General features: G+C 37.0%; 3 protein-coding genes across 3 annotated transcripts; 2 read left to right on the forward strand and 1 right to left on the reverse strand.

Annotated features, from left to right (window-relative positions):
• Positions 1–1,481: 1,481 nt before the first annotated feature.
• On the forward strand, positions 1,482–9,119 carry LOC125858589 (protein FLX-like 3). The gene is made up of 5 exons (XM_049538415.1): positions 1,482–1,685; positions 4,227–4,764; positions 4,894–5,039; positions 8,598–8,677; positions 8,783–9,119. The coding sequence occupies exons 2-5, from the start codon at positions 4,238–4,240 to the stop codon at positions 8,864–8,866; spliced, it is 837 nt and encodes a 278-aa protein (XP_049394372.1). The 5' UTR covers positions 1,482–1,685; positions 4,227–4,237; the 3' UTR covers positions 8,867–9,119.
• Positions 9,120–16,255: 7,136 nt separating this feature from the next.
• On the forward strand, positions 16,256–19,148 carry LOC125860179 (thioredoxin-like 2-1, chloroplastic). The gene is made up of 4 exons (XM_049540077.1): positions 16,256–16,617; positions 17,067–17,246; positions 18,306–18,470; positions 18,804–19,148. Exons 1-4 carry the CDS (start codon positions 16,435–16,437, stop codon positions 18,861–18,863), a joined length of 588 nt encoding a protein of 195 aa, XP_049396034.1. The 5' UTR covers positions 16,256–16,434; the 3' UTR covers positions 18,864–19,148.
• Positions 19,149–19,297: 149 nt separating this feature from the next.
• LOC125860178 (phospholipase D alpha 4) lies at positions 19,298–22,989 on the reverse strand. The gene is made up of 4 exons (XM_049540076.1): positions 22,897–22,989; positions 21,961–22,515; positions 20,295–21,486; positions 19,298–19,854 (listed from the first exon to the last, which is right to left on the reverse strand). Exons 1-4 carry the CDS (start codon positions 22,981–22,983, stop codon positions 19,421–19,423), a joined length of 2,268 nt encoding a protein of 755 aa, XP_049396033.1. The 5' UTR covers positions 22,984–22,989; the 3' UTR covers positions 19,298–19,420.
• Between the last annotated feature and the right edge of the window lie 500 nt (positions 22,990–23,489).

A 23,489-nucleotide genomic window follows, 5' to 3' on the forward strand; every position in this document is an offset into this window, starting at 1 on the left:
CTTTCATAAAAGTCACAACTTTTCATAAAAGTCTCAACTCTTCATAAAAGTCTCAACTCTTCATTAAAGTTGCAACTTTTCATAAAAGTCACAACTCTTAATTAAAGTCGCAACTTTTCATAAAAGTCACAACTTTTCATAAATTTCACAACTTCTCATGAAAGGGGAAGGGTAGTTTTGTAAATAAATAAATTAAAAGAGAATTATGGTTTGTGGTGGTGTCACGTAGGCGGGCCTAAGATTCTCTTATATATATACTAGATATGAGACCCCGTGCCAGCACGGGGCCCAATATATGTTACTGTTTCTGTTTTAATTTATGTGGTACATATGAAATTTGAAGTTAATTAATTTTTTAGTATGTTTTTATATATTTTAAGTTGGTAATTATTTGTATTTAGAGTATGTTTTACGTAAATATATTAGAAATCACAATAATTAACAAGTTAATATAAAAAAAAAACTTATAAAAAATTCATTGACTTTTGAAAATTCATTTGTATCACATAAATCAGGACCGCGTAATATATATGAAAATTACATAAAACGTACTATAACTCACAATAATTAGCAACTNTAAAAATCAAATAAATCAATTTTTTAATTTCTTTAACTTTTCAAATAGTCATCTTCTTCATATTTGGTCACAAATTGAGCACTAGATTCATACCCATCAGATCAAATTCTTCTTGATTTAACTTGTAAATTCAACTACAAGTTCACCAACACAAACTCAATGAACCCCAATCAAAAAATTTAAGTAATTTTACAAATTCACAAGACCCATTTATTATTTTTTAAGCTTTTTCAAACTTATCAATGGAGTTTTAAAATTTTCAATAGTCACAATCATTCTTCACATTATCTGCATCTCCTCGTTGAAACCAACTAATAAAAGAATGATACTAATATTTTTCAAACCTAAAAAACGAAAATTTTAGAAGAAGTTGAGGCTACTGATTTGTATTAAAAAAAAGAAGAAGAAGAGGCGGAGAGGAGGCGGAGAAGAGGCGGAGAAGAGTGAATGTGGGGGTGGAGAAAGAAGAATGGGCTGGAGAAAGAAGAAAGGTGAGGGATGTGGTGAGGGGTAGAGGAGAGAGGGCTGGTGGAGAAGAAGAAATGGTGGGTGTGGGTGAAGGAGGGTTGAAGAAGATGATTTTTTTTTTAATTTTGTTAAATTGTTTTTTTTTTAAAAAAAAATATTGTTTTAACTCGCTTCTAAGCGCGTGTAATCACGCATATTTCCAACTCACCAATATTAATGCCACATAAGCTCGGTCAATGGTCAGAGGGGTTTAAAATATTGTGTTTTGATGAGTTTAAGGGTTTGATTAGCAAAGTGATGAGTAGGAGGGTCCAACTGACAAAAGGAGCCAAGTACAAGGGTCTTCCAGGTCATTCCGCCATATAATTATAAACTAAATAGAAATAGATTGTAATTTCATATTAAAACTGTGATTCCTAAAATTTATGGTAGGCCCAATCCCCAAAAGGTCCATCCATGAGCTAACCATGATAAACTTTCATGGAATATATAATTTACTTTTATTTTCACTTGCACTTTCATCGCTAAAATACCCTAAAATATTTCTGCACAAACAATTCTGCACAGCGGCGGAGCCGGAGCCGGAGGCACCTCTACGGCTACTTGTCCGATCACATCCAGCTTTCTCTAGTTCCATAAGGTATGAAATCCGATCACATCTTTCGATCTTTTCGATTTGGCTATCTTCGAAATATCACAAATCTGCTTAAGTATTAAGCGATCTTATTGCGGAGACTTCTTGAAGAATCTTATTTCTTTGTTGCATTTCTCCTAGATAGAAGATGACTCTTTGTAAAGATCCACACGTGTAAATTGTAGAAATTTCTCAGGGACTTATTGATTATTGTTTAGTAGAGAAAAAAGAGATTTCTTAGGGACTTACTGATTATTGATTAGTAGAGAAAAAAGGTAATCCAGTAAAAGTGAAGAAGAAAGCAAGATAACAAAAACCTTAGTCAAGAAAGAATATAAGGAGACGGGAAAGGAAAGAAATAAAGAGAGTAGGTAAACGGCAAAACCCCACTCCTATGCAATAGCTCGCAAACCACACGGGAGAGTAACCCACACCCTAGCTCGACCCAGAAGGCAAACCCCTTGCTTTCGCTGGCAAGGGGTTTCGAACGTGAGACCTCCAAAATGGAAGTCTCAAGCCCAAACCACTAGGTCACCCGAATGGTAACAAAGGTGATTGTCTTATAATTCTATTTAAGGTTTAGCTCACATCTAAGCAGGCATCAAATAGTTAAGTAACGTTGTCTAGTGGTAGTTTTCTTGTGCAGTATCTGAGTCTACCAATAAAATGATTTCTTTTTTATGGATCAGTAAACTGCGTTTTGCAGTTGTCATTATTTTTCAAGTTGATCAACATTCAGATGTGCATCTTTTATGTCCGATCACATCCAACTTCCTCTAGTTTCGTTAGGTATGAAATCCGGTCACATCTTTGATTCAATCTTTTCGACTTGGCAATCTTTGAAATATCACAAGTCTGCTCAAGTATGAAGCGATCTTATTGTGGAGACTTCTTGAAGAATCTTCTTTCTTCGTTGCATTGCTCCGAGAAAGAAGATGACTCTTTGTAAAGATACACACGTGGAAATTGTAGAATTTTTATTAATTAGGTAAAAGTGAAAAAAAGAAAGCAAGACGACAAAAACCTCAATCAAGAATGAATTCAAGGAGACGGGAAAGGAAAGAAATGAAGAGAGTAGGTAGACGGATGTCAATAGAATTGAAATAAGAAAGAAGAGGAAAACAAAAGAGGTGATTATATATATATATATAAACAAACTTGCAGCTGCCACTCTTTGGGTGCGGACAGGGTAAAACCCCGCTTCTATGTAATAGCTCGCAAACAACACCGGAGAGGTAATCCGCACCAGGTTAGCTCGACCCAAAATGCAAACCGTTTGCTTTTGCTGGCAATGGGTTTCGAACTTGAGACCTCCAACATGGAAGTCTCATGCACAAACCACTGGACCACCAACGGATGTGGTTGTCTTATAATTCTAGTTAAGCAGGCATCGAATAGTCAAGTAACGTTGTCTAGTGGTAGTTTTCTTGTGCAGTATCTGACCCTGCCAATTAAATGAATTCTTTTTTTTGGATCAGTAAACTGCGTTTTTGTAGTTGCCACTATTTTTAAGTTGATCAACATCCATATGTGCTTCTTTTATGTCCGATCACATCCAACTTCCTCTAGTTTCGTTAGGTATGAAATCCGATCACATCTTGTATTCAATCTTTTCGATTTGGCAATCTTTTAAATATCACAAGTCTGCTTAAGTATTAAGCAATCTTATTGTGGAGACTTCTTGAAGAATCTTCTTTCTTTGTTGCATTGCTCCGAGAAAGAAGTTTGACTCTTTGTAATGATACACACGTGGAAACTGTAGAAATTTGATTGATTAGGAAAAAGTGAAAAAAAGAAAGCAAGATGACAAAAACCTCAATCAAGAATGAATTCAAGGAAACGGGAAAGGAAAGAAATGAAGAGAGTAGGTAGACGGATGGTTGTTTAAGCGGTAGCAATAGAATTGACCCTTTTTTTAATGGATTTCCTGACTTTTCTCCGTAGTATCTTCTTTTTGTTTTACTTTTGAATGAAATGAGTTTCTACTAGATTTTGTCTGTCTACAGGTTTGGATGTACTTCTGTGTATTTACAAGCTACATGTTTATCTGTCTTAACTGATTGACAATCTTAGTATTATTCTCACTCTACTCTTTCTTTTGTTAGCCTTTCTGAACTTTGGTCCTTAGTTTCAATACAGTAGATTTTTCTGGAATGCCACCAGGCAGTGATAGTCTGATAGACTTGTTTTTTTTTTTTTTATAGAACTTGTCTATCTCTATATACTATTTCCTGGAATTCCTCTCTCCCCCTTCAACAAAGGAACTTGAATTATAAATTTATGTCAAAATCTTTTTTTGTTTTCTCTTGGCATTATCAAGAATTGTAATATTATTAGGTCTGCGAAGCTTCCCTTAACTTCTGCAAATTTGTTTTTGTAACTTACATCTCCTGCTTTGTTTTAGACTAAGTTTTTTTTTGAGTGAACTGCCTTACTCACCTGCTTTGTTTAAGACTTAGTTGAACTGCTGTATCATTACTTGTTTCCAAGATAATTGTTCCTTATTGTTGTGGTCTAATCCTTTTTGCTGCTGTTACTCTTTTACAGCACTGTGTGAGATGGCAGGAAGAAATCGCATTCCTCGGGAAGCATTTGATAACCGCCGGGGCTTTCTTGCAGAAGGGCATATTGCCCGGGGTCCTATGCCTCGACCCACTCCTCATCCTGCCTTGTTAGAGGAGGAACTTGAAATACAACATCTTGAGATACGCAGACTTCTGGGTGAAAACAGGAGATTAGTTGAAGATCGAATAGCTCTTCAACGGGAATCAGCTGCTGCAAAGGAGGAGGTATATCGAATGAACCTTGCCATAGGTGATATGCAAGCGGAGCATGAAATTCGCTCCAGGGAACTTATCGAAAGAGGTTTGAAGCTTGAAGGGGATCTTCGAGCTACAGAACCTCTGAAAAATGAGGCTAAACAGCTCCATGTTGAAGTTCAGAAGCTTAATATTATGAAGCAGGATCTAACTGGCCAGGTACAGACCCTCACCAAGGACCTTGCCAAGCTACAAGCTGAAAGCCAACAGATTCCTCATTTCAGGGGTGAGATTGATGGGCTGCATCAAGAGCTTTTGCGCGCTAGGTATCTGCTCTTATTATTTTTTTTTCTTTTTATGGAGATATGATTAACATGGAATGCTGTTATGTCACAAACCTGCCCGGTGCCCATTAGGAGTTGAAACCCTTGTATTAATTTGCTCATGACTTCTAGGTCTGCCATTGAGTACGAAAAGAAGGCAAAAGTTGAACTCATGGATCAGAGACAGGCAATGGAGACAAATTTGGTTACTATGGCACGTGAAGTTGAGAAGCTACGAGCTGAGCTTTCTAATTCTGATGGTAGAGCATGGGCTGCAGGTATGCTCTTACAAGTTTATTCCTTTTATTTTAGAAGCATGTGAAGAGAAGCTTACATGTCTTCCTTTCTAGTGGAGGTACTGTTTTTCTGCTTCTCCAATTGCTATTGGGAGCAGATTTGACCCAATCCATCAGTAACCATTGATGCTAGAGTCTTGGGGATTTCTGATGCTGAAATGGCAGAGTCTAAATAGAATCATTAGTTTATTTTTTCCACAATCCATAAGACTCAGTGTTGGGAACTTTGAGAAGCATTAAAGTTTGGGCTTTGGGTGTCTGCTGCGTTAATTCCCATGATAGTGCACAATCGGTTTTTTCCTCTGAGACTGGTAAGCTGTATTTGTCAGCATTAAGAACGTGCTAGAGACCTCCAAATATTTGAACAATTTTGTTCTAAGACTAATTATGGAGACCCTAGAATCTCTACTAACTCGTAAGCCTCCTCTACATTAGCTTCTTTACATCTTAATTTTAATTATAGAATTAAATCTGTATTCGGAACACCTCCCATTTCTTTCCCTCTACAGTGTCAACCATATTCATGAAGGTCTTGCTGCTCCACACCATCTCTTTCCTTTGACTTTGTCCTTGAATCCTTCTACTACAAGCGACCATTGCTCAAACTTAAAGTAAGATTTCTTGTACTCCAGTTCACCACATGTAAGCAAATGGGCTATGATCATAACTAAGTTTAGGAAGGATGGACTGATCTGTAAGAATAGTTCCTCTCACTAGAGTAGAGAAACCTGTCAATTCTTGATGCACTCCTATGATTTTCTCCCCTTCTCAACGCATAAGATCCTCCAAATAAAGGAGGATCAAACCGTACCACATCATTAATCAGTTCTGAGAATTCAGCCATTTCCCCTGATATTCTGTTGCAATTTGTTCTATCTAGTAATGTTAAAATATGCACATATCTCCGAAGGCCCATCACATATACTTCTAACAGCATCCAATACCTAGCAGATTTCCTCCTTTCAATTTTTATCAGTCTGTGTAGACTACTCCCAGGAACGAATTGATTCCCACAAATTTGCAAGTTATCATCTGATTGCCACTATCCACTCTCTCTGCTGTCCCACAACACCACATACCCCCCACTACTCTCTATTCAGTTTTTTTTTTTTTTTGAAATAGGTAACTTTGTATTCACACAAAAGGACCTCATCAAGAAATTGATGAGGAGGGATTTACAAACCCTCAGGGGGTGCCATCATTCTCAAATCCAAAACCAAATTTTCAAAAATTTACAATTGTCCTATAAACTCCACTAAACTATCTACTTCCCCCACTAAATCTTGCTTACACCAAAAAAACAAAAGACTAAGGCATCTCATCTTGATCGTCTGGGCTAGTCCTCCCTTCAAAGCACCTTCCATTCCTTTCTTTCCATAGTGTCCACCAAATGCAAGCAGGTACATTTTTCCACCAATCTCCCTTTGATCCTCTCTTCCCAATTCCTTGCCAGCGTGTTAGTACCTCAAAAGTGGTTCTGGGCATTGTCCAATTAACCCCGAGATAATTTTAAGAGAACATAGATCTTTTGAATCTAGTGGAAGCAAACTCAATAACTATTCCCACACTTTTAGGAGATAATTTTATTTAGAGAAATATATCACAAACTTCTTTATTTACTGACTTATCGTATGAAATGAGAGGAAGTATGCAAGGAATGGTGATGGATGGTCAGAAATGAATCAGAAAGTTTAGAAATTGGAAGGAGAATAAGGGGCTAAAAATATAGTACTGTACTGTATTTGATACAAGACACAAGATCATCAAGGGAAGAAAAAGCACCGCCGTTTTCCTTCTTTTATGTCACATCCCCGATCAATTGTTTTTGCAGTGCAGCATAGCTTTTTAGAGTGCATCATAGACCTGGGTTCCCCAAGTCAAATATAGGTAAGTTTATAAAATTTGCAATAGTATTACGTGTGGTTAGAAAATGGAGCACGAGTGCAAGTGAACCCAACATGTAGATCCACCATTGGTTATATTTTTCCTACACATACTTCTATTTAATACAATATATTCCATTGGTTACAACCATGAGTCCCCCACCTTCATTGCAGCCGGCAGCCATTGCAAGGCACAATCTAGTTTTCTTGAACAACTTCCTTCTTACAGCTGGATTAGATTTCTTCAATCCGATAAAGCATATGTGTGACATTACATAATGCCTTAAAGTAGTGCAGCTATAGGCCTACCTGTGTCATGCTATTATGATATAAGGAACCTGATCTTATTATGTAGCTCTAGCCTCTATGTACAATTTAACTAAACTAATACTCCCAAAGAAAAAGAAAATAGAAGAGGAGATCAGATGGAGTGATCTATTCTCGTCCAAAAAAATATTTCAAATGGTTCAGTAAGGGCCATGTAGATTGAATTAGCAAAAGATCTACTTAACATTATCCTGTTGTTACTATGTGAATTCATTGCTGTAATTTTCTTATATTGGTTCCTTTCAAGTTTCTTATAATTTCTTAAATAGCTCTTATATAAGTATTGTCTATACGCTTTATTGGGATATTGTAATTTCTGTGTTGTGTTCTTCCCAATTTGCTGTCCCAGGTTAGCCTCCATGCTTATTCAGGTATTGCCTAATCTGGCAATCCTAGGATCTGGGAGCTATTCTTCTATAACCCAAACATGTTTTTTACAAGTTACACAGTGAACTCACATAGGTGAGTTTTGGGGAGGGTAGAGTGTATGCAAACCAAACATGCTTTTCATGAGATGAATAATTTTATTGGTAGTAGGGGCAAAATCCGCCATCGACATGCTTTTGTATATCAAAGAAGTAGGGATCACAAAAACATGTGATGACTCTCGGATCCAAAGGCCCCAAACATTCAGGTGGGTGGGAAGAGTTGCTGAGTGGTAATTTTTGCCTTGGATTTTTATGGGTTTTTAATGTATGAGTCACTTTAGCATTATCTTTTTAAATTTTTTGAGGCTTGAGCTATTACGATAGGAGTTCCTTTTTTAACCGGTTGTAGAGTTAGGTTACAAGGCTTTTAGTTGTGATTCCAAGTAAAATCAGCCATTTCTTGATCAGGATTTTCTAATTCTATTTAATGGATTGCAAGATTTGTACTTTGAGGCAAAATGGTCTTGAGACTTGGGAGTTGTATAGAATCTCATTCTGGAGTTGCAGTGAAAAGTCCCCTTTAGTTTCATTTGTTCGATGTTAGAAGTAGGCCTATCTGCCACCAAGTAACCCCCCTCCAAAAATAAAATGTAGATATAGGAGAAGATATATACCTTACATGATGGACTCCATTCCTTTTATAGGATCTTTTGGTAAGTTCTTCAAAATCCATCCTCTTACCTTCTTTAGCTAAAGGTAGTGAGAAGAATGATTACGAGTTGTACCTTAATAACCCTCTTCTGTTTGAGTAGTAGACTTGAAAATGTTTCACTCTTGATCACCAGTGACAAAATTAGATCATACAGTTTACACATCCAGAGTGGTTAAGCAGTTTAAGAAATCAGAGGATGCTTTGTTCTTTTGGTTGCTTATGTTAACGATTTATTATCTGTTTGCTAAAGGTGGATCATATGGGATGAGATATGGAAGACATGATGCAAGTTTCCCTGCACCTTATGGCGAGGGATATGGGGTTCATATGGTATGAATATTTCCAGTCACTTGATTGGGAGTTTATTTTAGTGGTCATAGCAAACATCATAGGTAGAGTCGACTTGGTGCATTGACATTCATCCATTATTCTCAGGGTGCTGCTGACAAGGGTCCTTTGTATGGTGCTGCTTCAGCTTCACGGGGAGGACTTGAGAAACCTCAAATGAATCGTCGCTGAGGTGTTCTCTGTTCGCTTGCTGTCCAATAGGAAGAAGGGCCTCTCTTTTATTCTTGTAGTTGTGTTTATATTTTCGAGTCTCTGATGTGGAACCATAATATTCGGGTACTGAAGTACTGTGTGCTGCCTTTTATCTTAAACTGTATAGGGTAATTAAGGCTCTTCCATAGTTGATGGAACTGGATTTTTTTAATTAATGCCTAATGTTATGACTTTGTAGTTTAAATAGCAATGTTTGAGTTCGTTGCGTACATATTCCCTGTCCAGTTTGTGCTTTCTGAGCATTTGATTGTCTTGATAATTCTAGCGAGCAGTTTAAGTTTCTATTATCACGAAGCATTTTGCAAGGAACTAGCTGATGGATTCAGAAGTATGATGGTGTATTTAGTTATCTTAGTAGATAGTGTAGAGAATATGAAGTTGCCAATGTTTTGGCCTACTAGCGGTATTTTGGGATGTGGAGCTTAACCATGAGGTGGTTTGCTTTTTGGACATCACAAACCCGTGATTTCTCGATTTTATTCTTTTGGACTTCCCTTGAGCAATGTATGTTGGCACTCATACTGGCAGAAGAAGTTGATGCAGTGCAATAATCCGCATCAGAATATGCACCACTAGACTCACTTGAAGAAGTTCTGCACTGCATATTATTACTATTCTGCAAGCATGTAGGATATTTTCTTGAGGCCAGAGTAATTAGTATAAAGTGGAAATGAATGATGCCCCCACAACCGTTATGGTAGATTGCTGTGTGAGGATTGTATTGATGATATTTCTCTCCTGTTTCTTGAAAATTTTGGGAGGTTCTTGTTAAGCTGCTCTGGTAGGTTACATGTTTTTGAAGAAAGTCAGCAGCAGTGCATGTTTGTCTCATAAATGTTGCACTTGATAATGGCAGTCTGCTCTTGTTGTCGTCTGCTGCAAACATAGCAATGCTATGAAACTGTTGTTACTATCTTATCTCAATTTCATTTGAGTTAGAACCACGAAGTTGATGGTTAATGATGAACTCAAATCGTTATGAGTACTAGAACAACGAAGTTGATGATTAATGATGAACTCAAATCGTTATGAGTACTGGAGAGAAAGGATTGTGCCTTGGGGAGATAGCAGGTTTAGTATTACTCAGTGTTTACTGTGGGTTGGTATATCAAGTTATCAGTTCTATTGGAGGCTGCCACCACAGCTCAAAATAGATCAACATGGTCTTGTGACTCTTGTCAGTTCTTTGGAATGATCATGGTTACAAGTTGAGGGACAGGCAGAGTGGTGAAGCTGGCATAATCTTGGAGTTGAGAACTGAAATACCCTCACTGATCTGATTTAACCCATTTTCGAATTTGAAAATGCAGCATCCACGACAACTTCTGGGTAATTCTTCCTTAACCTTTCGCTTAACAGGTGGCTGTGCTATAATGCTCATAAGGCCAGTCATCCTGGCTGCAGCAATGGAAACCCGAGTTGCTCACATACATTGAGATGGTCCTTGAAATCTTGAGTGAAGACAGTGGAAGCTACATTGGCAAGTGATGACTGCCTATCAAAATTCCATAGGCAAGTATTCTGTTTCGATGGGCCCTAAAATTGTACTATCTTTCTACCAGAGATTATACTTGGATGTGCTTCTCTATCTTCTTTCTGTCTCTGCGTTTATGTTCAGGAATATTTAGATGTAGATAACTCCCATTCCCACTCTTCTTCTGTATGCTTATGAAATAAGACTTTATTTTCATCAAGACTAATTCTTGCCGAGACCAGCCTAATGTTTAGGGTACTGATTGTGATGGTTATAGTCTAGGTGTAGGTCTTAGTTACACTAACCTATAGATCCTGGGGTTTTCTGAACCTTTAGGAGTTGTTTGGATTGAGGACAAGTTATGCATGAATTAGTTATGTAGGGATATATACTGCTGACTTTTTTTGTTGGTCATTTAGCAGTTCAATCCATGCATTACTTAATACGACTATTCCTCACTTCATCCCACATAAATAATACATAGTTTCCCGCATTTGTATGTTTATTTATGTGGGAAACAAAAAAAATCTACCAAACATTAGATTAAATTTCCTTCATCCCCCACTAAACTTGGTATAAACTTATGATGAATTTGGTGGAGATTATATACCTTGCAACCCAAACCAAATGGGCCCATATTGTTCTTATTATTATGCTCTGTATCCATTCCTTTCCATTTTACTAGTTGCATAGAAATATTATGGGGTTGAGACGCATCCTTGTTTTATCAGACCACTGCAATTCATAATTAATTGAAAGGAAGAATATATTTTGGGTTCCATTGACTGGGAATGCAGTGTGGAAAGGAGTTTATGTTGAGATTTTCAACTTTTAGCCTTTTGTTACCAGTGCTTGCTTCCTTTGTTGTGTTGTCGCTTCCCCTTGTTGTTAGGGAACTGTTTATAGGAAGTTCCTCTTGGGATGCAAATGGGAAACCAACGTTAATCAATTGAGGAACTGATAAAAAAAAACATGAACTATTATTTAGTGAAACCAACATTGATTTATTGAGATGATAATTAAAAACACATATGAGCTATAATTTTTTCACGAGTTCAACACCTCAACTATTAGTTCTTTTTTCCTACTTGAACTATCATTATCTATCCTTTTCCTGCCTAAATTATCACCATCTATGTATAAAATACACCTAGTTGAGTAGATTGTGATAGTTCAGGTAAGAATAGGGAACAACGGATAGTGACACAAAGTTACTGTTTTTTTAAAAATAAAATAGGGAACAACTGACAGTTGGCCTAATCAGTTTTGAGGTGTGTTTTAATACATAGATAATGATAGTTAATGTAGGAAAGGAAAACAACTAATAGTTGAAATGTGAAACTCGCGAGAAAGTGATAATTTAGATGTGTTTTTTTGACCCTTAACTCTAATTTGTTATATGAGGATTTCACTTCGACATTCAAGTATTTACTGTATGAGCTGCTAATTTACTTGTCCTGGGAAAGGACAACATATTTTTAACAGTGGTTGAAGATGCAAGTTTCGTGAGGATTCATCATAATTTGGTCAGCCTATCGTAGTCCTCCTCTCTTCAGGCTTTAGACGGGTAATATGAGCAAGCTCACATAAGTAGAGTTCAGATGGGAGTGAAATGGGTGATGAAGAGTTATATAGGACACTTTTAACTTGTTTGGGATTGAGACGTAGTAGTTATTGTTTGAAGAAACAATTATGAATCTACCTTGCTGATAGTAGGCACCTTATTTTTGGATGACAGACACAATGGTACAGATGAGACGTAATAGTTATTGTTTGAAGTAACAATTAGAAATCTACCTTGCTGGCATGTTATTATTGGATGACACAATGGTCGTCCTATGCTTAGTTTCATCTTGCGGTCTTTTATGTAGTAGTTGAAACACTTGTCCTCTTTAGTAGAGGAAGCCAATGGTACTAGAACTATTTACAGTGTGACAATCTTGTATTTATGTGGAAGCCAACTTATTTTGAGTGTAATACTTGGTTTTGGGTGCTTGAATGGGTGACCTTTTACCTGTAGTTGGTAAAAGACATTTAAAGGAATCACACTCATATCGGCAGAAGGTGGAGTGAACTTGGTTCTTTGCTTGATCGTTGAAGTTGCTGACATGTAAAGGTTAACATTAAAATTTGAACTATGCTTGCTTTTCGTTGGCAATTTTCGTGAGGTATTTTATGAGGTTTTACTGTTCAATCCTCACTGAGGACAGTTGGGTTTTAGTTCAGGGGCAAATTTGGAAGAAAATTAAGGTTAATGGAGGAATCTGTTGGCATTTGAGACAAGTAACCTAGGTGCTGTAAGTTCCAGAATATCTTGGCTCACCATCGTGCAAGCAATTCTACAGAATGGACACTATTGTTCCACTTGGATTGCTCATTGATTTAGTCTTTCTTCTCTACTGCGACAATAACATACCTTGTATAATCTTGCAAGTGGGGTTTGAGGAGGATAAGATATACACAAAAAGGCGATAACACTCAAACTACCTACCAATCTTCTACCATAATCCCAAACCTTCAAATTATCCTATCTAGGGTCATGTCCTTAGTAAATTGAGGTTGTGTCCTAGTGTAATCATCTCCCCCTCAGTTCTTTTTCACTCTACCTCGACCTTTACCTCTCCTAACTCCTACTACAACCAACCTCTCACACCTCCTACTAGCGCATCAATACACACGGCCTTAACGGTCATACCAAATTGTTCTGTATATGTATAGGTTTTTTCCTGTGTTAGCATGCCCACACACCCATTTGAGCATCATCATCTTTGGAACATGGATGTTTTTGACTGACCAACACTTCGCTCTATTCCGTAGAACTTACCCTTAAGCTTTGACTTCACATTTTTATCTCACATACTTTACATGTAATCCTCCATTTCACCCACTTTGCATCAATTTGATGCAAGACATCATCATTAACCTCTGTCTTCTGTCCAAAAGAAAAAAAGGATCAGCGTATCTTGTGGTTCTATCTGATGGTTGGTAGATTTCCCTATTCACATTCCTTTGTCTTGTTATGTGGTTCTCAAACTCACCATGCTGTATGTAGTTGCATTATTCTCCACAAATCTCTTGTTTATTATAATCATTTATGATTCTTAAATTTTCTTGCAAACAGTGTTCTCATCATAGTTCCTTCTTTCCTTTTTTGCAGATGAAAGCTGGAAGCTTTGTTCAATTTACCTTTACTTTTATCTTGCTGTCTTTATGCAATGGTATGACATTTGTGGGCGGCTGTTGTTGAGGAAACACTCAAGGATCGAGTTACCCAACTTGATGGCAAGGGGGCAAGTGTAGACGATGGCAGAAAGGCTGTGGGAGCTCATGACGTCTGATTTAAGCAATGCCTATGAATGATAAAGAGGGGTCTAGGAACTCATGACGATCTGATGTAAGCCAATCTGAATTGGGGTATTTCTGAATGAGATTGAATGGTCAGCAAAAGCAATTTAATTGACATTCCCACTTAGGGCTGAGTTGAAAGGTGTTCTTATGATTGGGAGGAGCTTTTGACTGTGAATCAGCTCACACCCCGGCATCCTGGATAACTAAATCAACATATGTGAGTCGCATAACAAAAATTTCAAATGGACTGACATGTTTTTAAACATATTTATGGTCCCAGAGGTTGTGTTTATGAGCAGTAACACAATGTTGTGCATGCAAAAGCGGGACTCTAACATTGAGGGGATCCAAAAAACAGCTTGTTGGATTGATAGTAAGATCACAAAATTTACCAGGACCAACATGGCACATACATGATATGGAAATATCGGGACCGTAAGGTTGCATAACCAGATCTTCACAATGCTGAAAATGTTTGCATCAGCATACTGGGTTCACATTTGCCATAATTTTATTTGTCTTGTACTGGACAGCTTGTTGCTTATTTTTCATTATGTTATCAATTTCTTTCTACTGGGAATCTCAATGTTAGATAAGCGTAAACTAACATTTCTTTGAAGCTCATCAGAAGAGGATCCTTTGCCTTTATGGGTAATAGTAATACTAGATAGTGGGTGTCCGTGCTGGTCACAGACGTTAGCCCTGACACGGTAGGGAACGTCTAAATTCAGAGCTGTCATTGCCTCTTGCTTATACAACACTAAAGCAGCTAAACAATACCTCTTTTACCTACTGCCAAAGGGTCGTGGTGGAGTGATAATGCCTTGGGTACAGAGTCACCACCTTTGTTGGGAGTGGTAAATATCGGAAAACAAAAAATTACATTTTTTTTCAAAGCCTGTTGGGTATGAAACACTAATTCAACTTCAGGAGTTTGAAACACAACTCCAATTTTCAAATATAATTTAACTTTGAAAACAATTTTTTTTTCCAGATACAATGTTCACGGTAACCCCTCCCCCTTTACACAGAATATATGGGGAAAAAAAAAGTACTTAGTAGAACTCTGGAAATCTCCTCATTTTCCTATTCTGAATCGACACAGAACATAATTTCGAAGCTAATACAATGGATGGACATAGCAGCACAAATGAGAAAAATCAATAATCAGAATAAGAGGCACAAGGCAAAACTCTCTATCTGACCAATCAAATGAATTTGATCTTTACTTTAAGCATTATCACCAAAATACACACATGCAACTTCTTTGAAGACCAATATTGCATATAACCAATTATTATATGAATTTCAGAAGTGCAATTTAAGCAAATCTTAATCGATATAACAAAACAAACAGAGAAAAAAAAAACAAAGGGATCTACAGAGAAAGAGAAATTGAAGGAAGATGAAATTAGGGCCTAAGAGGAGAGACCGAGTAACTGAAAGGAGAAAAAATGGGAGAAGAAAGGGGCATGCAATGAGACAAATTAAAATATTTACTAAAGGGGAAACATATCCACACCGTTAGACAAAGAATACTTATGTTGAACAAGCTTAAAAAGACACATAAATGCTTGAGGTAATCTTGGATGAAATTTCAAAAGAAAAAACTTGATGCTACGGTATAGCAAAACCTTACTCTATTATGCACTAAACTATCACCCAAGTCTATCACACCGAAAAATAATATAATATTCAATTATCTACTGACCTTTTACCCTAATTTGCGACCTTCATACCTTCCTATATAATGTCATGTATTCCATAAGCTGAAAATGTGTCACCTTTCTGCAATGCTTCTTCGGTTTAGACCTCTCCTTAAACCCACATTAGCCAACCTCTTACACCTTTTCACTGGGGCATCTACATATGTCCTTTTTACACAACCAATTATTGTAGTCTCACTTTATTCATCTTGTCAATTTTGAAGGTTATTGCCACCTTGGCACGGATCTTATCTTTTCTAGTAAGCTTGAACATTCATTTCAACATACTCATTATTCGTAATTATCATATTTTGAACATTGGTATCCTTAACTGGGCACACTTAACCCCATAAAACATAGTTAGCCTAGCCATCACTTTTTAAAATGTACCTTTTAAGTTTTGATGGTACATTCTTATCACATAAGACTTCGGTGACGAGACTATATTTTGTTCACCCCATATGAATATGATTTGATATTGTAGTCAATCTTCCCATTTCTTTGAATTAATGACTCAAGATACTTCCAACTTCCTTTCGTGAAATGTTTTGTGTATCAAATCTCACTTCCACACTAACCTTAACTCCAGCCTATAGTCAATTCGGCCTTGAATCTCATCAATCAGTACCATGTCATATGTAAATAACATACATCATAACACATGTTCATGAATACGACACATCAATTCAACCATCACCAAAGTAAATAAAAACGGATTAGAAATCTATTTGGATTTTAGCTCCATCATACATGTCATTAATAATAAATATAGAAATTGCTAGTGAATGGGATTGGAAGGAGTCGAATGAGCCCGTGAGCAAAAGCGCTTGGCAAAAATTACTCGCCATTATTGGGTCAACAAGCATCCTGCTATGGAAGCATAAATCACCAGCTTCAACTACTTCACTCTCTCTGTTCATCTTCTTCTTGTGGATTCTGGAAATTTGGGAACTCGAAATTATTGTACTTGTTGTGATGTGAAAAAAGAGAGACGGAGTATGCAGGGCCACTCTGTGTTTTCACTTAAAGTTTCTTCCTTTTCCCCCTTTCCTTCAAACCCCACATACTCTTCATTGCCCTTTAAAGCTGCTAAATTGAACTCATGGGGGAAAAGGGTTGTTGATTCTCGTGTTGTCAATCCTTTTGATTATGCCCCAAATAAGCCTTTGCTTTATTTCAAGGTAATTTCTGGTCTTTTCTTGTGTTATTGTGTGTGTTTGAGCAAGCCCTTCTGCATTCTCAATTTGGAACTATTCAATTTCTGTTCGCTTATGGCTCATAAATTCATTGATCTAAACTGAAATTTGGGGGATTCATAGTTAATTAACATTGAATTACATTAGATTATCGAAGAACCAGTTGCTGAGTGTTAATTTGTTTATAGAGGTGCGGAATTTTGGAGCTTTATTAAAGACTAGGTAATCATCTCAATTGACTTTAGCTGCTGCTCGTAATCGTGCTCCATTCCCCTTTCAATTTGGAAAAAGAAGAAGAAAGACCAGTGTGAAGCTTTTTTAAAACAAATAACTAGGGTCTAGTTGTTCCCTTAGCTACCCGTTTTGCGTAGATGAAACATTGCTGGTTTTTACTTCCAATGTGAAACAACAGTGTTCTTTTTTCTGGACATCAGGTACATGCAACTGCTGCTGAAACTGATCAACCAAAATGGTGGGAAAAGAATGCCTCAAATATGGTTGACATTCATTCAACTCAAGAATTTTTAGATGCTTTAAGTCAAGCTGGAGATAAATTAGTGATTGTTGAATTCTATGGCACATGGTGTGCCTCTTGTCGTGCATTGTTCCCCAAGGTGAGTATTTAAGCTTTCCCTGAATAATGAGCCATTGCTATTCTAAACTAAGGAATGTATTGTTCTCGCAAATATTACTTGGATGTATAACAATACTCACCACTTTTGTTCTGCAATCCTGTGGTTTGTGCTCTTTCGCTGATAGGTCTAATAGAGGAATGAATTCTAGTAACAACTGCTTCATAATTACATAATCAATCTCATTTATGTTTTTTTTTTTGATATATCAATTATGAAAACAGAAATGCAGTTAGAAGAATTTCGTAACAAGCGGCCTTATTGTTTGTTGATATTCTCAAATTTTATAGTCCCCACTCACTCCCCTCCACTTGGAAGCCTTCTTATAATATGGACAAAGTGTTTTTGCACAAGTATCTTATATCTCCTTTGCCATTTTGTATCTATTGGAGCTTGTGGGAAAAAAGAAGTGGGAGAATGTTCCCATGTAATTGCAAGTAAAATCTGTTGGTCCCATGACATGGTCATGGTTTTCTCTTAAACTATAAGAATCTGTTTCTATTCATGTTATTGGAAGTAAAACTGCTGGACATAGAGCTTCTTTATGTTCTGACTGTTGAAGAGAGGGCTGCACTCAATTTAGGACGTAGTCATTATTTGTCTGATTGTACTCATTAAGTTATAAACCTCAACTGGCTTGAGATTTAGGCACATAGTTGTGTTGCTATTGAATGTGTGGTATGTGAATTTTACTTTGGTCTCACATCTTTCTCTTATAACTATCAGGAGTTGCTATGTTCTAATGTTCGATATTGGGTTTATTTCCTTATCGATTAGTTTCAACTTACACAATCATAATATGTTCTTAATTTGCTCATTAGTCTGGTTTGGCCTCATTAAGTTTCTAGTAATTTCTTTTGTCGTCTTGCTTATGTTTCACTGTTATTACAGTTTTATATTTTCTTTTTCCTTTTAAAATTTTGGTTTACCCATCAATGCTTTACCAGTTTTACACACCTCCTAGCAAATGCCAAACGAGATTGTGCTGTCCAAGATATCCTTATAGATAATTTGTTTGTTTTTACACTTTTCAATGGCCAGGTCTGCATGATTGCGGAAAAACATCCAGAGATTCTTTTCATTAAGGTGAACTTTGATGAGAACAAGTCTTTGTGCAAAAGCTTAAATGTAAAAGTCCTTCCCTATTTCCACTTCTATAGAGGAGCTGACGGTCTGCTGGATTCCTTTTCTTGCTCTCTCGCAAAGGTAGGACCATGAAGTGCATCAGTGTGTTTTTTATTGTGGTGGTGCTTCCTGTTTAGTATACTTGGGAATAACTTGTATCTAGTTAACCTGCGTAACAATGTACTGATTGACACTATCTGATTGTTAATCTCGTCCCTATTAGTAGGAAGTCCATTACTAGGATATCTTTGGTAAATGAAATTTCTTAACTGATAATGTGGTGACCTAAATATTTCTGTTTAGTTCTGGGGAAGAAGATTTTCATTACAGTCTAAGCATATGTGCTGTTACTCATGTTCTTACCTTTCAATCAATTTTCCTTTGAAAGTACTTACTCTGGAAAATATAATGCAGCTTCAGAAACTAAAGGATGCCATTGAAAATTATAACCCAGCTCATGCAAAGGAAAGCTGAAAGGCACTGGTGATTCTCAATTTCCCTGAAGTTTTCTGCAGTCCAAATCATCTTCGAAAAAATTGTTTGTACTATATTTTGTTTCAGAACCTTATTGCAGATTGCTATGGGCTGTGTCCCACTCACAGTTTTTCTTCTATAATATGCTGGAAAGCTGCACATAGTTTTTTGTACAAAGCACTCATTTTTTGCCTCTGCTGTGATCTCTCTCATGTGATTATATGGTAAAAATTTGAAACAAATCACTATCCTATGTGTTTTATAAAGAAGAATGGAGTTTCAGAATTTTATTTTGTTTGAAATCCATGGAAATGGCAAGAACCTTAGAGACTATTGTGCTCACAATGTGCTTATATACATATTCATTTAAAACTACTACTGTATTTCTTGTTCTTTATATTATATTGCTCTAGTCTGTAGTCACAAGAAACTGATTGTTTCTTCTCTTTGTTATTTTACAATCAAATTTGCCAATATAATGAAACCTACTACTACTATTCAGCATGTACAGAATCATCGGTAAAAGGGCTCTGAGCTTCCAACTTGTTATTTTCTGTCTATGTAGTAATTGTAGGTGCTAGAACTTTTGATCTTTTCCCTTTTATTGGTGCTTCAGTATCGGGGAAGTGACCATTTCTCTCCATAAGATCCTCTACATGACCTTCTGCAGTCACATTCACAGGGTAAGTAACCAAATGAATACCCTTCATGTCTTCTACTTCATCTTGATCGTAAATTTTCCACATTTTGTCTCCGATGGAACGGATTCTATTCACACATTCCAAACTTTGAGGGTGGTGAAATTCTTGCTCCGCTTGTCCAGTGTGCTCATACCACAATGACAGACGATATGCATGAATGTCCCTTTGATCTATGTCTTCTTCTTCAGTTTTCGACTGATAGCATCCTATTGCAATCTCAGTGTCTCGTTTCCCATCCATGGACCTTTGGTTTATGTTAGCTGAACCAATTAATAAGTATGTATCATCCACTGAAAATTTGGAGAAAGAATTGTTAGCACGTAAGCTTTATTAGTCTAAATGATCAATAATATGACATGCAGAAGTGGCAAATGAGCGAGTTGGGTCAAACTTGGTTGAGTTCAAATGGGTCAAAATAAGTTGGATCAAGACGAGTCAAATGACAGGTCATAACACAACATGCCCAACATAACCATCTTCAATCTCCAATTGTGATCTTGCATGTTGGAGTTTGGGTTGCATTTTGACCCGTCAGATATACTACTTAGCCAGTTTGACTCAATAGTTTGATGAGTCATTTCAAGTTCAACACGCTGGATCAAGCCATCAGACGGGTCATAGCCCAACTAATTTACTCTGGCATGTTGAACAGGTTACTAGAAAATGGATTGATTTTACCGCGTCCAAATTAACACTAGATGAGTAAGAGGTAGAAGAAGACTTTTCATACCTATCATGAGCTTGGAGTGGACATAAACCATGAATCTCCTATTCTTTTGAGCTCTCCAGTACTGTGATTCTGGATGTGGAGAATAGGGAGGAGCAAATTCTCCTTTGATCTTTTCTTCTCTGTTTGCAAGACAGAAGAAATTCAAGTAATCTCTAGGATGCCCCTGTTCGCCACTTTCTTTAATCGCTTCACCTATAAATTTATACATCATCTTCATAGTTTCCCGAGTCCAGTACAAGATATCTTGCACTGAATCGCTCTCTGGCAGTCCTTCTGGCCACATTGGTACCACAATGTACACAGAAAACCGTTCCTTAGCTCTGATTTTATTCGCAATCTTTAGAGCAATCTCGATTGGAATTAAGTTTCTGCAGCCACAATGTTGATCTTGCTCCCAAAGGTGGCATCCACCGATGAAATACTGATTCTCGATGTATATAAATCTGTCAGCTCGTCTGATTGCTTCAACATAAGCTTCATGGATACTTCTTTCAACTGTCATGTTCCTAGGTAAAGGGCATGCGGAGACATGATCAATTGATCGGAAGACTTGAACGTTCCAATCCCGATCAGTAGAAGCCATGTTTGGCTGATTGCTGAGTTCTGGAATGGATCTTATGGGAATGAGCAAAGAAGGGCCAATTTGCTTATTCCATCTTTGTTCAAAATTGTTGAGTATATCCATAGCCGCTTGCCCTGTGACACGAGCGTGAGCATCGTGCCATGGTTCTCTCGGCCCTCCTTTGTGCAGGCTTGCACCTGATAGGCTTGTTTGATAAAAATCATAGCAATGTGATTCTGTGTTGAGAGTTCTAAACAGGGAATGCTCTTCTGTGTCGTATCGACCATCACAGAGATCTAAACCACCAAGAAAACTAGTAATTTCTCGACTAGTTGACGATAAATGACTTCTTGAATCTACTGCTATCATCTTCTGATGATGTGCAAAGAATGAGGGAAGTTTATGGTGTAATCTGGGAACCAATTTGCATACTACTTTTGTGTCTCTGAAATATGCTAAAGAATCTTCGTCGTGTGTTCTCATCACTCCCTTGTTCTTGATGATTGGTAAGGATGTTTCATCGTCCCAAAGCATGATCATCACAGCTACACCTTCCTCTGCTTTACGCTTCAGCAATTCACCTAGCTTTACTCCTTTTGCATGTGTAATTTCTGCACTGGGATCGCGGACCTGAAAAGAGAAGGCACCAGTGTTCCAAATGTTGAGAAAATGGACATTAGGTCTAACTCAACCAAACTTGAACTCTACTACCAAAGCTAGCTCTTTCCTCAATATATCTGGGAATATCTAACGCCCCTACCTCATGAAGCGTGTATAACATAACATGAAGGCCCTTCCTAGATGTGCAATGTAACAAAACATTCATTCTTTCTTTAGAAACAAACGAATGTCCCTTGGACAAATAACCTCTGTATGTACCTTCAACCTAGCTCGAAATTCTTTCTTTACTCTAGAGTTCTGATACCATGTCAAGAAAATCGACATTGGGTCTAACTCAACCTTATTCATGAAGTGTGATTTACACAAAATCATAAAAAAGAGAACTCATTCCTCAACTAATGTACCTCAATCTAATACCATAACACACACATAAAACAATGCAACAAAAAAAGGAAAGGAAATGCAGTAGTTTTTTCTCCTTACCAAAACCATCTTAGGATTGAAAGACCACCCTGCAATGTAAACCAAATGCTTTGCACCCTCAATGGCTCTGTATATGTCCTCCCACAAGTTTTTAGGTCTCGTCTGAAATGGAGGTTGGAACGTATGTTGGTGATGTGCATCCTGATAAAGAGTCACACTGCAGTTTGATCTTTGAGGAAACGTCGAATTTTTTAATCCTGTGAATGCACCATTCTCTAGTATTCTTCCCCAGCTTGGTTCGTTTTCTGCTGGCTTGAACCAAACAATGAACTGCAACTTCAGTTTCTTCTTTGGCTTCTTGTTTTCAATGGAAAGTGGAAAGAATCCCTCGATTAAACTCGTTTCGTTTAGGAGCTTGTTTGCCTGAATTGTGAATTTCCCTAAGATGGAGCATTTTGTCTTCAGAGTAATGGTAACTGTTGTGTTTGGAGAATGAGCACAGAGGATTTGAAAAGTCTGGTTCCAAACGCGATCGCTTTCTAGTGTTGTTTTTGCTACTGTTTTGTTATCAATCTTGATTGTCACAAATGCAGGTTTTCCATTTGATGAAATACACTGCAAAATATAAAAAATAAGAAGAGGATTTTAGGCCTTAATAACTGATTGTTATTGCAGCTCAAGGGCTCTGGTCTACTAGTGGTAAGAGTGTAGCCCGTGATGTGCTGATTAGACACACTTTACGAGTTTGAACCACAAAATGTAATGGTTCTTCTTCCACGAAGATTCAGACAAAGCACTGAACAAGAGTTGGAGAACGAATACAAAGGTCAAAAGGCTTTATTATTGAGAAAGTATTAGAGGCTACCAGCAGTCCATCACGGAAGGAGATGTATATTGAATGATCAATTCACCATTGAGAACATTTAGCCTCAAATGACAAATATCGTAGTGTTCTAAATCAAACGAAATCTAATGTGCTATTCATAAATCACTTACCTTAAAGGGAAGAGATGGCTTGCGAGACGTGGCTCGAAAAATTGAGACTTCAAGTGTTCCATGAAAAAACTTATGTTTACCCTCCATTCTATTCTTTTTGCAGGTCTTCAAAGTATTGACAATATTTGGTTGATTATATTATATTCTGAGAGAAAAACATCAAAGAAACAACACAGAATTTTTTTGTGTTCATGGGATCACATTTGTATGTTGATATATAATGGTTGGTAAGTCTATTATTTTAATCCAAAGACAGCTATATATTTGGAAACTTGGAATACAATTGAGATGTTGGAAGTGGACAAAACTTAAAAACATGTAAAATTCATCCTTAAAGGCAACGTTTTCCCTATCCCACAAATGCCTAGATAATCGAGTTTAACTTTTATGCACGGATAATTAAATATTTTTTTATACTATCATATTAGCTAAAATATAACAAGAAGTAACGGTCAATAATTAAAACATGAAATTTGTAATCTGGAAGTAGATTGGTCTATATTTGCTTTAGACTAAATCTTTCTTTCTTTCTTTTTATCAATTATTTGTCCAATTTAATTTCATACACTAATTATTTGTTGGTCTAATGTTTG

The sequence above is a fragment of the Solanum stenotomum genome, chromosome 3 (assembly GCF_019186545.1).
Source record: "Solanum stenotomum isolate F172 chromosome 3, ASM1918654v1, whole genome shotgun sequence".
Taxonomy (NCBI): domain Eukaryota; kingdom Viridiplantae; phylum Streptophyta; class Magnoliopsida; order Solanales; family Solanaceae; genus Solanum; species Solanum stenotomum.

Coding starts and splice junctions, on each gene's coding strand:
- LOC125860179 (XM_049540077.1), top strand. CDS start 16,435: ATGCAGGGCCACTCTGTGTTTTCACTTAAAGTTTCTTCCTTTTCCCCC. Junction 17,247..18,305: donor GTCGTGCATTGTTCCCCAAG/GTGAGTATTTAA, acceptor TTCAATGGCCAG/GTCTGCATGATTGCGGAAAA. Junction 18,471..18,803: donor TTTCTTGCTCTCTCGCAAAG/GTAGGACCATGA, acceptor AATATAATGCAG/CTTCAGAAACTAAAGGATGC.
- LOC125860178 (XM_049540076.1), bottom strand. CDS start 22,983: ATGGAGGGTAAACATAAGTTTTTTCATGGAACACTTGAAGTCTCAATT. Junction 22,516..22,896: donor AGCCATCTCTTCCCTTTAAG/GTAAGTGATTTA, acceptor TATATTTTGCAG/TGTATTTCATCAAATGGAAA. Junction 21,487..21,960: donor TCAATCCTAAGATGGTTTTG/GTAAGGAGAAAA, acceptor TTCTCTTTTCAG/GTCCGCGATCCCAGTGCAGA.
- LOC125858589 (XM_049538415.1), top strand. CDS start 4,238: ATGGCAGGAAGAAATCGCATTCCTCGGGAAGCATTTGATAACCGCCGG. Junction 4,765..4,893: donor CAAGAGCTTTTGCGCGCTAG/GTATCTGCTCTT, acceptor CATGACTTCTAG/GTCTGCCATTGAGTACGAAA. Junction 5,040..8,597: donor TGGTAGAGCATGGGCTGCAG/GTATGCTCTTAC, acceptor TGTTTGCTAAAG/GTGGATCATATGGGATGAGA.